The sequence below is a fragment of the Leopardus geoffroyi genome, chromosome A1 (assembly GCF_018350155.1).
Source record: "Leopardus geoffroyi isolate Oge1 chromosome A1, O.geoffroyi_Oge1_pat1.0, whole genome shotgun sequence".
Lineage (NCBI taxonomy): Eukaryota > Metazoa > Chordata > Mammalia > Carnivora > Felidae > Leopardus > Leopardus geoffroyi.
Window position 1 is genome coordinate 97,675,746 of NC_059326.1, and position 15,981 is coordinate 97,691,726.

At 43.6% G+C, this 15,981-nt stretch overlaps 1 protein-coding gene across 2 annotated transcripts in view; it reads left to right on the forward strand.

Annotated features, from left to right (window-relative positions):
• Positions 1 to 359: 359 nt before the first annotated feature.
• The window catches only part of HSD17B4 (hydroxysteroid 17-beta dehydrogenase 4), an 88,646-nt gene continuing 73,024 nt past the window's right edge, over positions 360 to 15,981 (forward strand). Inside the window, exons 1-2 of one of the 2 annotated variants that reach the window (XM_045486683.1) lie at positions 360 to 426; positions 7,963 to 8,016. In XM_045486683.1, the coding sequence (XP_045342639.1) occupies positions 366 to 426; positions 7,963 to 8,016 (115 nt within the window). In that variant the 5' untranslated portion in view covers positions 360 to 365. Of the gene's footprint in view, positions 427 to 2,971; positions 3,163 to 7,962; positions 8,017 to 15,981 lie in introns of those variants that run through there. The other variant, XM_045486688.1, reaches the window with a different exon arrangement.

The following is a 15,981-nucleotide window of genomic DNA, read 5'->3' on the forward strand; positions in this document are numbered from 1 at the left end:
ACATTTGGGCCAGAAGGAGGAGGGTGAAATCCTGAAAGATAGCATTCACCCTCAAACAGATGGAGTTGCCTTTAACTGGCAAGTTCAAGTGTCCTTTTTCGCCTCCCCTCCCACAAGAATGAGGATGTGAGGGTAACCTAAGAACACTAGAGAATAATTTACACATAGATAGCAGTGCTCTGGTAGTGTATTAACTTTCAAGACTCTAGGTCTTAAATCTGTGCCGCCTCTCATTCATATTCAAAGCATATTTATTGGGCAATCATTGAAGACTAGTTGGTGCTTGGTCATGCCTGTTGGCCCTGGTCTGGGACAAGCCAGTGCCCAGTTGTGAGTCTGGGACATGGAGGACTGGCTCCCCAGCAATGGCTGAGAAATCCTTACTTCTGGCTCCTGTTGTAGGCCTTTGGCTGAAAGCACTTCAGAGTAAGTCACCTGGGTTCATTTTGTGCTTACATTTCTATAAGTAGGAATAATGAACGCAGTCTTTTTTTTTTTCCCCCTTCCAACAGAAGAACTGGGTTACTGGATTAAGCAACAGAGATTACAACACTATATAAAAACAGATGTCCAGCTATTGCAACATCTTAAATCAGGGGAGTTTGGCGAATGGGCCAGTGCTTCCCTGTGGGTTCTAGCTTGAGGCTTTACTCAGTCGCTGAAATTCCATCCTTCGTGGGTAGGAAGTAGGCACCTGGAGACCAATATTTCCTGAATTGTCACACAGGGTTACTCTTGAACCTGGGATTCCCATTTGGCCTTGCCCCCGGCTCACTTACAGGGTGAGCAGAGCTTGCCTTCGAAATGCCTGCGGTTGAGGCCTCCAGGCGTTCTTCATGACCAATAAGCAAAGAAGTTTGCCATGGGCCTGAACCGAGGAGCCTTTGGGCGGAGCAGAGGGTGGCAGCTGCGCAGGCCCGGAAATGAGAGGTGAGCTCCGCCTTTTAGGCGGCGCGTTCCCATTGGTTGGAGGCGATGCCTGGGCGGGGCAAGGTTCCGCCAGAAGTGCGGGGAAAGAATTCTTAACACACTTATCCTCTTGTCTTTGGGTCCAGCGCTCTCTGGGCTGTCCGTCCTGGGTTTCAATGAGCAGCAGAATTCAGGGTTCAAACGTCATAAGGCAGATGTGGGCAAATGACTAAGACAGCAGGGTGCTGGTTTAGTTTTCTGTGAAAGAAAGGACTGCTCTCTGGAGCTTTAGGCTTGAGTTCAAGGATACCAAAAACTCTCAGTGCTCTAGAATCACAGCTGTCTGTAGACAACTCCAGCTGTAGCTTCGCTTCCCTTCCCAAATGCAGTTTGCCCTAAATCGAAGCCGTGTTCCCTTCAAAAGCTGCTCTTCTCTCACTATTCCTTATTTTGAAAAATGGCCCACCATAACCTAGATTCTCAAGCCAGAAATACCGGGGTTCAATCGTTCCTCACATTCACAGTCAACTAATCACAAAGAGCTGACCCCATTTCCAGAAATATCTCCAGATTTTCCCTCTCCAACATTTCCTCTGTCTTACTTTGAATCTCCAAGATTTTTCCCAGTAGGTTTCTGCTCACCTTGTTCACTTCCAACCAATCGTCAATAATGAGGCAGAGTGAGCTTTCCATGATGTTAATGTGTGGTCTGGAGTAATCCTGCTTAAAACCATTTGCAAAAAGTTAAAACATCTAAACATGATCTGACCGACTGGCTATTTCTGCGGCTTTACATCCTCCCTCCCCCGCATCTAGCTAGTGTTTCCATTGCCTGTAATATTCGTTGTTTGCAGAGCTCACTTTTTAAGGGTCTTTGTGCATCATCTCCTTTGGAAATTTCCCCTTTCACCCTAAGGATAGGGGCCGTTTATTTTGGCACTAGTTGCAGACCTGTACAGATTTGTCATGTGTTTTATCATGCTGTAGGGTTATGAAAGGCTTACCTTTAGTAACTTTGAACACCTCTGGAGGACCTGATTGTTCATCTGTAAACTTGTGTCTACCGCCTGTAAGTATTGAATCAGTGATACATGAATGAATCACACCATATGACCTTTCTCTTTAAAAATTTTTTAAAGTTTATTTATTTTTGAGCCCCACACACACACACACACACACACACACACACACACACACAGTGTGAGTGGGGGAGGGGCAGAGAGAGAGAGGGAGAAACAGAATCCCAAGCAGGCTCCAGGCTCTGAGCTGTCAGCACAAAGCCCGACACCGGGACTGGAATCCACGAACCAGGAATCATGACCTGGGACGAAGTCACCACCCAATCCACTGTGCCCTCTTTTTCTTTTCTTTTCTTTTCTTTTCTTTTCTTTTCTTTTCTTTTCTTTTCTTATGTTTTATTTTTGTGACAACGCAAGTGGGGGAGGAGCAGAGAGAGTGAGAGACAGGGTCTGAAGCAGGCTCTGCAGTGAGCAGTGAGTCTGATGCGGGGCTGGAACTCACAAACGTCCAGATCTTGACTTGAGCTGAAGTCCGACACTTAACCAACTGAGCAAACCAGACGCCCCCATATGACCTTTCTTAATATACAAAAGCGAAGGTCATTTAGGAGCACTTGTTAAAAGTTTGTTTTTGTTTTTGTCCCCCGAGTTTCTTCTTTGGGAGTTCACTGTCAGGGTCTAGGACTGTCCGTTTTTGACAGTTCTCGGATGATTTTCATGCATGAGGTTCAAGGATTACATTGTAAGAAATCTTTACCCATTGGTAAAGGTGCCTTTCTTAGAGGCTATGTCTTAAAGCTATTTAAGGCTAGGGCCAAAGTCCAGAAAACAGTTTTGAGTGAATGACAAAACGACAAGAGCATGGAGGTAAGCCTGGTGTCATGTGAGCCATTTTACTGCACAGGTCCTAGGAGGTCCCACTACTTCCAGCAGCAGAAGTGGCCCTTTCAAGCCAAACCGCCTGAGCTGGCTCTTGCAGCCACGTGAAGCACGCCGGACTACATTTCCCAGAGTTCCAAGGGATTCTCGCGCGGGCGCACTTGGAAAACTACGGCGTCCTTCTTCCTTAAAACCCGCAGGTCACTCCCATCCCGCCCCCGCGTCTCCTCCTCTCCTTTCGGTCTTTCAGTCTGAGCTGCGGCATTTCGGCTTGTGTGTGTGTCGCAGGCAGGACTCATGGCCTCGCCGCTGCGATTCGACGGGCGGGTGGTACTGGTCACCGGCGCGGGGGGAGGTGAGCACGCGAAAGCCGGAGGGCGGACGCCGGTCTAGCTGTCGCACCCTGAGACCCCCTTTTCGTCCCAGGATACCCGCGCAGCCAGAGCTGCATTACTGGCATCGGGGCTGCGGGCAGCGGTGGGGCGGCGGGAGTAGGCGATTTGTGGAGACCCACTGGACCCGGTGGGCCGGGAGGGAGGACGGGTAACAGCTGTTCTTGGGTCGTCGACTCTGACGAGCAGGGAGAGGTGGGCCTGGCCAGCACTGAGTGGGGAGCCATCAACACCTCGTCACACAGTCCCGTGCAGCCCGCTTCCCGCCTCACCTTCCTTGTGGCCGCTTCCCAAGGCCTTGGGTCTTGCAAGACGGAGGCCGGGCTGGACTACGGCTTGCAGGACTGGGTAAAAGTTGCTAATGACGCTCGATCGCGACCCTTCTTGCGACTCTTAGGCCTGTCGTCAAGTCTTTTAAAGGTTGCAGGAAAGTCGTTCGCGGCAGGAACCTCCCGCCGCACCCACCCCCAGCAGAGGAGTAGAGATGTCAGCCCCTTGCCTTTGAAAAGTCAACCATGCAGTGTTTCTTTTCATCTGTCGGTTGATTTGGGCATCTTGAGAAGTTCCTCTTTAAAGAAGCTATCTGATAAGAGTCTTCTTGTTGAAGTTTAAGTTGGTATGCTTATCAAGCCTCAAATGCCTACAGTAGTCAGGCAGGCGTTAGTGTGGGAGTGGAGTGGGGACAAACTCGTGGGCAGAGACATTTCTGAAGTAGACCAGATCTTCCTGTATTTCGGGAGAAACAAAATGGAGATTTGTTTTGTGAAATAACCCCATTCTTGAAGGAGAAAAAACTAAAACCACTCATACCCATACCATACCCATACCGGTGCTTGGCAGTGTGATTTTACAGTGTTTCCCCTCTCTATCTAACCACCACATGTAGGGATCTTGACCTTCAGTGCCTTTGAATCCCCTTTGGTGGTACCTTATATCTAAAATAGACCTAATGTGTAATTAATTTAAATTGTGTATTAACAGTCACATCAGTGGAATTATTCCAGTTGGTCCATTTATATCTTTATATCTCCATTGATAGAATGGATTCTAATGCTGCCTTTTGGAAAGTGCTTTTAGTATTAATTGGTGGCCAAGTTTGTATTCCTCGCTATATTCATTCTAAAATGATCGTATGTCCTTCGGAAAACATTTGGTTTACACTTTGCTTTTGATGGAAATAATTAAGTGATGCCCTCAGTGTTTTAAGCCTCTCTTGACAGTGAGTGATTCACAGTATGAAATGCATTTTGCACCAAGATTCAGTACACAGGTACATCATTTATATTTGAAGCAAGTTCCTGACATGGTACATAGTAAATGAAGTGCACTCTAAAATTTTCTATTCTCTTTCACTAAGTACATGCAGATTGCAAAACCTACGAAATTGATTTTGTGAATCATTAGAGTTGTGACTCGACAATTAAGGACTTAGTACCTCCTGTTTACAAACTGGTTTGTGTCTTAAAGAGCTGTGCAGACTTTCCATTGCCTGGATTATGATACAATCATTAGCTGTTGCCGATATGAGGGAGTTTTGTGGTGAAGTAGAGACTGTTCCAGATCATCATTGGGGAAGGGAGATAGGGATCAAATTCCAGTCCTGCCACAGAGACCATTGTCCTTGAGTCTTGGGGTTCTTATTTAGAGATCCAAACCCATTGAACTGAGGTAGTGCTGAACATCTCTGGAGAGGGTGTCCTTGAATGCCTACTGGGCCTGTGTGGGAATTAGTTTGACTTCAATCCACTCATATTCTGCAGCCAAAGAGAAATGTATCTGCATTATCAAAGTGTTGTTGTGTAGCTTGAAATATAGATTAGTTTAATGTATTTCAGGAGCAACAAAATGGGAGATTTGTTACGTGAAATAACCTGATAGGAGAGGTTTAGAATTGTCCAGGCTTTATGTAAACACTTTTGTCATGATTGGTAGTACAACAGGGGAATAACAGGGTATAACAGCTGTTTATTAGCTGACTGAAATGGTTATTGGGGATGTAACTGTTGAGAGTGGAGGATTTGGGCCGGGAAAGAAGGGAGTCAGGCCATTTTGAATTCGAGATGGTTATGAGATTAGCAAATGTTGGATCTGGAGATAGTGAGAAGGGTGTGAGTAGGTGGAGATCCTGAAGTCAGGGGAGAGATTTGGAAGTCATCTGAATTCCTTAGACTGATGAAGCTACAGAGTGAAAGAGTCTAGGAAGCTATTCTCAGGGGCTCCATTGTTAGAGTAGAGAGAAGTGTAAGCCATCGAAGAGAAACTGAACCAGCAGTTTGAGTTAAGAATCAACTGAGATTTAACAATGCTAAAGAAATGAAGGTCAAAAAAAAAAAAGAGAAAGAAAAAAATGGAGGGGAGGGGGTGATTGGCAGTGTATTTAGGTGTGGGGGAGATTTAAGACAGGATTTAAGAGATTAAGACAAAATGGAGGCTCTTGGATTTAACTTTTTGTGCACTTGGCCCTTAAAGCCAAGTTGTGGGAAATGGGAAAGAGTGACATATTCAATCTCAGCCATCAAGAGCCTTCTAGTTTAAGTGGGGAGGCAGACTAATGCACATGAAGTAGTTAAATAATGTTTACCTAAGCACACATGTTGGAATCTGGAAGGACCCTTACCAGTCTGCTATGGGCTAGTGGTATTGGAGGAAAAAGGAGGCTGTCATTTTTTACTTTGTGTGCAGATTTGTGTACAGTTTATATGGGCCTTTGTGGTAAAAGTACATCACTTACAATCTTTTGAGAGAACTGTGTATCTCGATTTTAAGTTGAGGTAATTTTCTGATTAGGTCACTCTCTCTCCGAGAGACCTACCCTGTTCCTTTCATCTAATGATTTTCTACTGTGTTACCATTAATTTTGCATTCTGGTCATGAGCATGTGATTTCTTTAAACGCCATGTTTAGAACAAGTGCTTCAGCCTTGCTTGGATAAAATATGAGAAGACTTGAGTTCTTGTATTGGCTGAGGTCTCTCTTATCCATTCAAAGTGGATTAACTTCTAAAAAAATTTCTGAAAAAGAGGCGCCTGGGCGGATCAGTTGGTTGAGCGTCCCACTCTTGATTTTGGCTCATGTCATGATCCCAGAGTTGTGGGATCAAGCCCTGAGTCAGGCTCCGCACTGAGCATGGAGCTTGCATGGAGTTCATTTTTTTTCTCTCTCTCCCTCTGCCCCTCTTCCTGCTCTCTCTCTCTCTCTCTCTCTCAAAAAAAAAAAAAAAAAATGGTGAATTAACTTGTAAAATAAATTATTTGGTGATATCTTTCAGTTTTGGAAAACTATCTTTTGGGTTCTTTCTTCTTTGTATACTTCTTTATCCATTTAAATTAAATTTAAGTTACTAATCACATTTGCCAATCAATTTAAATAAAAAATGTATACATGCTAAAACAACTTAAACAATACAAAAGCAAGCATTCCTCTCTTTAAATGTCTACTAATTTCTGAGAGAGTGAGAGAGACAGCATGAGTTTACTTACTTTTGAGAGACAGAGAGAGAAGGAGACACAGAATCTGAAGCAGGTTCCAGGCTCCAAGCTGTGGGGCTTAAACCCATGGACCACGAGATCACAACCTGAGGTGAAGCTGGACACTCAACTGACTGAGCCACCCAGGCGCCCTGCAAGAATTCCTCCCTTGGTTGCTAGTCACACACTTCTGTTTCCCAGAAAACTCCTAAGTGTATATATATTTTCAGATAACAAATTTACACCTTATACCTTTGAGTCAGAATTAAATATTTTTTGTGTTTGGTGATTATGTAGTCAGGGTTCAGTGCAGGATATAGAAATCTCTAGATATTCGGAGCAGGAAAGGATTTAACACAGGCACTGGGTCTTAGGCACTTCCTCTTGCATTGACTTGCGGAAAGATATGGAAGTGGTTCATTAGGGGAGCTACTACCCCTGCGACTGCTTCTGGAACTGCTGCAGCCCAAACAGCCCTGGATATCAAGGATCTAGAGAATAGAAGGTGCTGTCCAGAGATTAGGGAGCTAGATCAAGAAGTTGCCCCTATAACCACTGTTTCCTTGTTTTCTCTTTTCTTTTTCTTACTTTCCTGTTCTTTCTTTCTTTCTTTCTTTCTTTCTTTCTTTCTTTCTTTCTTTCTTTCTTTCTCTCCTTCCTTCCTTCCTTCCTTCCTTCCTTCCTTCCTTCCTTCTTTCTTTTTCTTTTGTTTATTTATTTATTTTGAAAGCGAGAGAGTGAGCAGAGGAGGGGCAGAGAGAGAGGGGGAGAGAGAGAATTCCAGGCAGCCTCTGTGCTGTCAGCGCACAGCCCAACACAGGGCTCGGTCTTATAAACCATGAGATTATGACCTGAGCTGAAATCAAGAGTCAGACGCTCAACTGATTGAGCCACCCAGGTTCCCCACTCACTGTTTCTTAATATCTAGGAAACTTCAAGAAATCAGCCTCTTAACCAACAGCAACAGCCAGAAGTCACAGTAAGGTAACTTTTGCCTCCTTTCCACCTTCCAGGTAGGCAAATACATGTAATGGTGGTGCCCACATCGAGCCAGCCTAGCAGCTAGGTAGAGGGGTAGGAAATGGTAGGCAGAATAGATAGAAAATATAGTTTTAAGCTTTCAGACCTCTATAGGTTGAAGAAGGTAAAATAGATGTTGAGAGTACCAATGAAGACACTACCACTGTAATATAATTAATTCCTCACCAGTTACTTTGAAATAGGGGTTGATTTGAGCAGACCAAAAAAATGATGCCAACATTTGGTCGACTTTCTGATTATTTTATTTTTCATTAGGACTGGGCCGAGCCTATGCCCTGGCGTTTGCAGAAAGAGGTGCATCAGTTGTTGGTAAGTTGATATTTTTCTTTTTAATGAGTAGCTGGTATTTAAAGTAGAGCCTTCACAAGTCAGCCAGCTTTGCCTTTATAGCAAATAATTTGCCCAAGTCAGATTTCATCACTGGTTAATTTCTTCTGCCAGCACAATTGTCCTCCTTGAGAATGACTTTATAACTTTTTAAAGTAGACTAGTTTCACAGACTTTGCACATGAACAGAATTGATAAAGATGGTCAGGCATTTATTGTATAAAAGGAAGTTCTTGAATTTGGTAAATTGCCATCTGTAAGTTTTTGAGATAGAAGGCTGGTTCGACATGAATCTCTGTAAGTAAGTATATTGATAAGAATAAGAAGTATTTTGAGGACTAGAAGTTTGGAGTCAGAGAATCCAAAGTATGTTGTTGTTTTTTTTTTTTTTTAAACCTCTTTCATTAAAATTTTTCACATGGAAGCTTTTTGCAACACATTTTTAAAGTTTTAATTGGAGAGGCAGTTGCATGAATTTGATTATGGCTCATCAGTTAGAAGATGCTGTACTGAAGAATCCCAAAGGTGGGAGGTTGTAGGAATCTAAACGTTTTGGACTGACATGATGTGGTGTGCACACAGGAGTGGATTCGTCTTCAGCCATTCCTTTGTGGGGAGTAAATGAATGAGTGTTCAGTGCAGGGTAGGTGGGTAAGGCAGATGATATGGCCCAATATTTATTCGTATCTTTGCTGGGATAAAATTGTTCGCCCATGATGACTTTCTATAGCCCTTTTTTCTACCTCTTACTAAGGAATACAGAGAAACAAATTTCCTCCAATTTGTTTATGGAGCCATGCATAACAAAAGGGTAAGTGCATAGCCTGGTTTTCTAAAGAACACCCAAGTAGGACATTTGAATATACTCTTCTCCCTCAGTGTGGGTCCGTTGCTTATCTTTTTTTTTTTTTTTTTTAATTTTTTAAAATGTTTATTCATTTTTGAGAGAGAGAGACAGAGAGAGACAGAGAGACAGAGTGCAAGTTGGGGAGAGGCAGAGACAAAGGGAGGCACAGAAACCCAAGTAGGCTCCAGGCTCTGAGCTGTTAGCACAGAGCCTGATGTGAGCCCAAACCCATGAACTGTGAGATCATGGCCTGAACTGAAGTCGGACACTTAACCGACTGAGCCACCCAGGTGCTCCTATGTAGCTTACCTTTATGGAAGGGACACAGAGTCTTTGGATGTTCCTTGTTTAAGGTCATGTCCACTGTCCATTAATCCCATCTTCTTGTGACAAGGACACATTTTGACATTGTGGAATTTAGCTAGAGGGTATATAGTTCCGGCCCTCTTTGCCACATTTTCCCAAGATATTTCATGTTGTTACTGTTTTGTCTTTTTTTTTTTTTTTTTCTTTTGCTATCCATTTCTTAATATTATTAACTTTTAACTTTTATGCATTTACATTTTTTTTTCTACTCACTTCTGTAAGTATAAGGTCCTTGTTTTATCTTCTCTATCTCCTATAGGACCTGGAATATATCCTTGTGCAAAGAAGGTACTTTGTTCCTTGGGGCTCTTATTGTTGTTTGAAGCAGACTCGTTCTGGAGGGAATGGGGGAGGGCCTGGTGTGTGTTTGAGACTGGTTGGATAAAGTCCTACTTGTCGTGATTAGGTATAATCTTAGTTTATAAACTTGTTTTGGAGAGAAATTTACAGCAATGTGTGTTTGTGTGGATCAGGTTCCCTATATTTTTGTGTTACCGCTGAGCTTACTAAATTGGGGAGAGGAGTTTTTGAGTTCCAGCAAGCAGATAAATAGGCATGGCATGTCCCTTAGAGGAGTGTTGCCACAAGTGCTGGTAGAACTCTGTCGAGGCAGGCAGTTTTGCCCCTTGGAAAAATATTTGTCAAACTTGATTGAAGAGCCAGATGTAGTTTGGTGGAGGGGAGAAGTCAGACTGTGTCATACTGCTTAGCTTTTGGCTGATATTTTCTACAGCTTTTTATTCTGTGACTTACCCATGAGCTTTTTAGGCCAGCCGTGAGTTGTGTTCTTCCCCGACCACTGCTGCCCTCTCTTTCAGCTTTTGAAAACCTAGATGCCCTGCTTCCGGGGTGCCTCACGCGCACTAATGTTTCTCCTTTGTTAATGTTAGTTCTGCTTGTGTATGTTTTACATGAGTAAGAAAAAGTAGAGGAATAAGTTAAACCTGGAATGGTGTGACATCAGAACGTCTCGTTTGTGGGAGGGTGATTCCTCCGATAATTTTATGACTAGCTCAGAGTCCAGTAAGAAGTAAGAACAGAGGGATAGAAGAACTTGTTTCTCATATAAGTCAACTTATGTCAGGTTATGCCGGATAAACAAATGTATCTCAGTGATGTAGAATAATAAAGGATTATTTCATGTTTTTTGTGAGCTTTCAGCTTCTGGTCAGCTGTGTCTCTGCTCTAAGCGTCTTCCTAATTTCAGGATTCCAGTTAAAGGAGCAGCTCTGTCTGGGACATTGCTGGTGGTGGATGGATGAGAAATACCAGTGGGTCTGCTTGGTGGCTCTGAAATCCACTCCACTCACGTTTCAGTGACCAAAGGAAATCACTTGGCCAAGCATCACTTAAGATATTCTCTCTGTATTAATATGATTGCTATGTTTTTTTTTTGAATAGAGTTTTTTTTTTTTTTTAAGTTTATTATTTTTTTTTTTCGAGAGAGTGTGCAAAAACAGGGGAGAGGCAGAGAGAGAGGGGGAGAGAGAGAATCCCAAGCAGGCTCTACACTGTCTCTGTGGAGCTGGACATGGGGCTTGATCTCATGAACCATGAGATCATGACCTGAGCTGAAATCAAGAGTTGGACGCTTAACCGACTAAGCCACCAGGGCGCCCCTGATTGCTGTGTTTTATGTTGCATAATAGAAAACCTTAGGGGAGGTTTCAGTCTGGGCATAAGGACTGCTCAACCTTTAGTTAATAGTTACAACAAAGGAGGTTTGGTTTTCTAGAAACTACAGCTTACAGGAAATGTTTGCCCATATTTGAAGGGAATGCTGGGAATGGAATAGTTTTGAATTTTGCTCGGTAGGTGAGCCATGTCCACTAGTCTAAATATTGAGTTTTTTCTTGAGGGCACGAACATGAAAAAAACTGAAGTTGTGCAGCAAGAAGAACCTCTCCTTTGACAGTAAGCAAGGAGGAAAGTTTTCTGTTCTTGAGCTGGAGAAGTAGCACCTTTGGGTGACCAAAATCCTAATCCTCTCGTGTGAGGTGGGCACCATTTCTTTCCTGGGCTACAGTTACATAGTGACTGGTAAAGATGCCTTTCAGATTCTTGGGGGCTGATGCCAGAGCCCGTGTTTCTACCCCTGTGTGATCCTCATGGCCAAAAGCTGAACTGTGGTGGGGAAAGTGAGCTGCCTTTGAAGTTAGGTCACGTTTCCAGTCCGGGCCATACTGCCTAATCGTGTGACCTCTCACACACTATTGGTAACCACCTTGTCTGACTTTCAGGATTATGGTAGGGGTTCAGTGGCATCAACAATGTGATGTCTTTCTAAGGGGAAAGCAAGGAGCCAGTAGTCAGGACTGCCTGCCACGTGCTGGGCACTGTGCTCAGGACTTGGATATATGTCACAACTCACGGGCATCCCAGCCTCCTTATCTAACACGTGTTCCTTTTCTAGATTCTTAGAGAAAAGGGCCTGCCTTACGTACTGAGGTATTCTCTTCACGTGTGAGCATAGTGCTTCGCTTAGTAATCGGTCAAGACCTACGTGCTGATGAAGGGAATGGGTCACGTGACACACGGAGATCACGAGAAAGCACATGTGGATTCCGGCTTATAATAAATGAGCTATACATGCAACGCTCATGTCTTCCCCAGATGCTTCCTATGACTGTCACTAACCCAGGTTATGGGTGACAGCCTGTAAAGATAGCTTTAGAATAGCTCTTAGCCATTTATTGCTTAAAAACCCTGGTTTTGAGAAACTAAAAGTAATCCATACAGTTTGTAGCATCATCTGGGCTCATTTATTCATCCAGCACTTAATTTATTGGGTGCTTGTTAGGTAGCAAGCATTGCTCTAGGAGTCGAGGAGATGGAGTGGGGAATAAAACTGACAGGGGCCCTGCTTTCACAGAGCTGACGTTCTAGGGGTGGGTGGTGGGGAGACAAGACAGTGAATACCTGTGTATATATATCAGATAACGATATGGAGAGAAAACCAGAGAGCTCTTAGGAGAGACTTACAGGCAGGGGACAAGATGGGGGGCCCAGGAGCCTATGGCAGGGGCACACCCAGTGCCTCTGTGTTGAGGCAGGGGCAGGCTCAGCATGTTTAGGGTCAATGAGCTGGCCGGTGCAGCTGCAGCAAAATCATCACAGGGAACAAAACCAAGAGATGAGGGCAGAGAGTTCACAGGAGGCCAGGGTGCATAAGACCATTTAGTTCTGAGTCAGGACCGGCTTTTACCCTGATGGAGATGGGAAGCCTTTGGCGAGTGCGAATGGCAGAGCAGCATGCCCTAATTTAAATTTTATTTATTTTAATTTTTTTAAGTTTATGTGAGAGAGAGAGAGAGAAAAAGAGAGAGAAATAAAGCACGAGTCGGGGAGGGGCAGAGAGAGAAGGAGAGGGAGAATCCAAGCCAGCTCTGCACTGTCAGCACGGAGCCTGACATGGGGCTTGAACTCATAAACTGCGAGATCATGACCTGAGCTGAAGTTGGACGCTTAACCGACTGAGCCACCCAGGCGCCCCGAAGTTTTAAATGGATCACTCTGCTTGCCATGTGGAGAATGATTGGAGAGGAGCAAGGGTCTTAGAAGTGGAGGAGGATGATGGGCTCGTTGGGGCTTTTATGCTATTAACTCCTCTTGTACACTCTTGTGATTTTCCATGAAAAAAGAGACGGGGTGGGTAAGAAGTGGAAACAGAGAGTCCTGTCAAGATATTGCAGTAATGCATGTAAGAGATGGTGGTGATTTAAACAGGTCATAGGAGTGTAGGTGGTACAAAGGGGTTAAATTCTGGGTATATCGTGAAGGTAGATATGGCAGGATTTGCTGATATGCTAATGTGGGTTGCCAGGGAAGGCAGAGGATAGAATGGCCATTTACTGAGACAAGAAGCCCTGAAGGAGGGCCAGATGGGCAGAGAGGAGGCGCTCCTGGTAGACTTTCAGACAGTTATTAAGTAGGCAGTGGGATACGCGACTAGTGGGGGACACAGGCGAACTATATAAATCTGGAGATTCTCAGTTTATAGGTGGTATTTGAAGCCAGGGGACTGGATCAGGTGACCCAGGTAGTAAGTATGAATGAGAAAGAGAAGAGGTCCGAGGACTGAACTATGGATGATCAGTTTCCCACTTTCTGTTTTTTCTCCCAGTAAAGATACCTTTGATGCCATCTTGCTGTTGAGACAGGAGAATTGGTTACTGGAACCTAATTTAAGACGCCCCTACCTCGACACTACCTCTACCCCTACATCTGCACTGCGTCCACGTTTTGTGGTCCTTCAAATATTTAGATACATTTATGGCTCTCTGGAGAAGATTCCTGATGAACTAGGCTGATGAACAGTGAAAATAGTATGGCGACTCCATGTTGTTCTCTTTTCATTTAGTGGAGAAAATTACACCCTTTTTAGGATAAAAGAGACTTGTTTACAGCATTAGAGGCACTGTTAGTTCGTCCGCGTTCTAGTCTGGGTTTGCCATTTCATACTGCCTTGAAGCTTGGGGCAGGTTTCCTAACTTGTCCAAACTTTCCTTATCCGTGAAAGTTGGAACAGCTGTTCCCACCAGCTTCCTAATAAGGTCTATGGAGATCAGAGGCAGCAGTGTACGTCATGGCTGTCTACAAATGCACAGTTTACGTTCCCAGCGTAAGGTAGCATTGGTATTTTAAGAGACAGACTCTTTTTTTTTTTTTTAATTTTTTTTTTTCAACATTTATTTATTTTTGGGACAGAGAGAGACAGAGCATGAACGGGGGAGGGGCAGAGAGAGAGGGAGACACAGAGTCGGAAACAGGCTCCAGGCTCTGAGCCATCAGCCCAGAGCCCGACGCGGGGCTCGAACTCACGGACCGCGATCGTGACCTGGCTGAAGTCGGACGCTTAACCGACTGCGCCACCCAGGCGCCCCAGGTAGCATTGGTATTTTAAAAATATACTTACTTACTATTATTCCTTCGCCACACGTTTGAGTGGTAACAGTGTCACACAGTATGGATACATGTCTCTTTGCATAATACAGTGGCTAAAAAAGGTTTTCACAAAAGCAGAGTGCTTTTGTAGTTCAGGTTGTAACCCTGTGAGTTAGGTCTGGTGATGATGGCATGACCGATGGGGGTCAGGGTTAACTTAGTGCACTCTTGTGTAAAGACTTGTCTTAAATAAATCTGTCTCACATTGTTTCACTGCATATCATTGACCTCAGTGAATTATTTATCCAGGCTTCAGTGCTTACGTGTTTGGTTGTACTTTGAAGAGTTTCCACTTGAGAGTAGTGTCCTATTGCACAACAGAGCAGTTGTTTCTTAAATATCCCGTTTGCCAATTCGCTTTTGAACTTTCCCTTGCTTAGTTAAAAAGGCTCTTAAAAGACTGTTAGCTGCATGTCTTAAAATCTTGATTTTTTTTTACTGGTTGTTTCCTGTCATTGGAATAATTGCACGGAAATGGACATTTCATAGGAATTGAGTCTTGAGAATCTTTTCTTCATCTCTTGAGGGATAATGTAAACCTCTTTTCATTACTTTGTGCCTCCATACCGGTTTGTATTTGTGGTAAGACAATAAGACTGTATCGTTAGAAAAATGTATCCCAGGCCACATTTTTGAGAAGCGCATTTCCTTAAAAACGTTATGTGAAAATACACCTGACTTAGTGGATTTTCAGTATGGCTAGGCCTTGGCTTTTTCTCATGTCTCTCTTTTTTACTTTAATATTTATTTATTTTTGAAAGAGCCCAAGCAGGGGAGGGGGACAGAGGATCCAAAGCAGGCTCTGCACTAACAGCAGTGAGCCTGATGTGGGGCTTGAACTCATGAACTGTGACATCATGACTTGAGCCAAAGTCAGGCACTCAACTGACTGAGCCACCAGGTGCCTTGGTATTGGCTTTTTCTCTGCATCATTCTTTCGTCTCTTTAATCACCCAGTCCCACCAGCCTTGACTCCCATCCAAAAGGAAGGGGGGGGGGGGGAAGAAAAACTATTCAAAAGAAAAAAAAATTTTTTTCCGTATGTGGCAACCGTCAATTTGGTAATGTTAAAAAAAACTTTAAATTTTAGTATATGCTACCATGCCATTTATTAACTGGTAAATTTTTATTCCCCAAACGTTCATCTTGCGAAGTAAATTGTTTCTTTGTCCCAGGTGTTTTTATTAAATTGTGTTTTTCAAGTTCTTTGGTCTTGCTCTATATATCGTTTCATTAGGTTTTGCATACTATTATATAAATTTTACCTTAAATTATCACATAAAACTAACTTTGTTATTTGTCCCCATTCTTTACTTTTGTTACCTTCATACACTTGTTGCTAAAATCTGTGCAGGGGCGCCTGGGTGGCTCAGTTGGTTAAATGTCTGACTTCAGCTCAGGTTACCATCTCATGGTTTGTGAGTTCAAGCCCCGTATCGGTCTCTTGTGCTGACAGCTCAGAGCCTGGAGCCTGCTTTGGATTCTGTGTCTTCCTCTCTCTCTGCCCCAACCCTGTTCTGTCTCTCTTTCTCTCAAAAATACATAAACATTAAAGAAACAAAAAAGATTGGTTAGTCATCATTAAGAAAAGAAAGAAATAAAACGTGTGCATTATTGTAGTCATCCCATACTTAATTTTCAGTAGATGAGAAAGTCTTTGAGGACAGACACCACTTTTACACATCTTTGTGCCTCTCCGTAGATTTCCTTGCTAATAGTAAATGCTCAATTAATGTTTGTACCTTTATGGCTGGATATAGGGAGATGCTATGTAGTGAGCGTGGTCACTT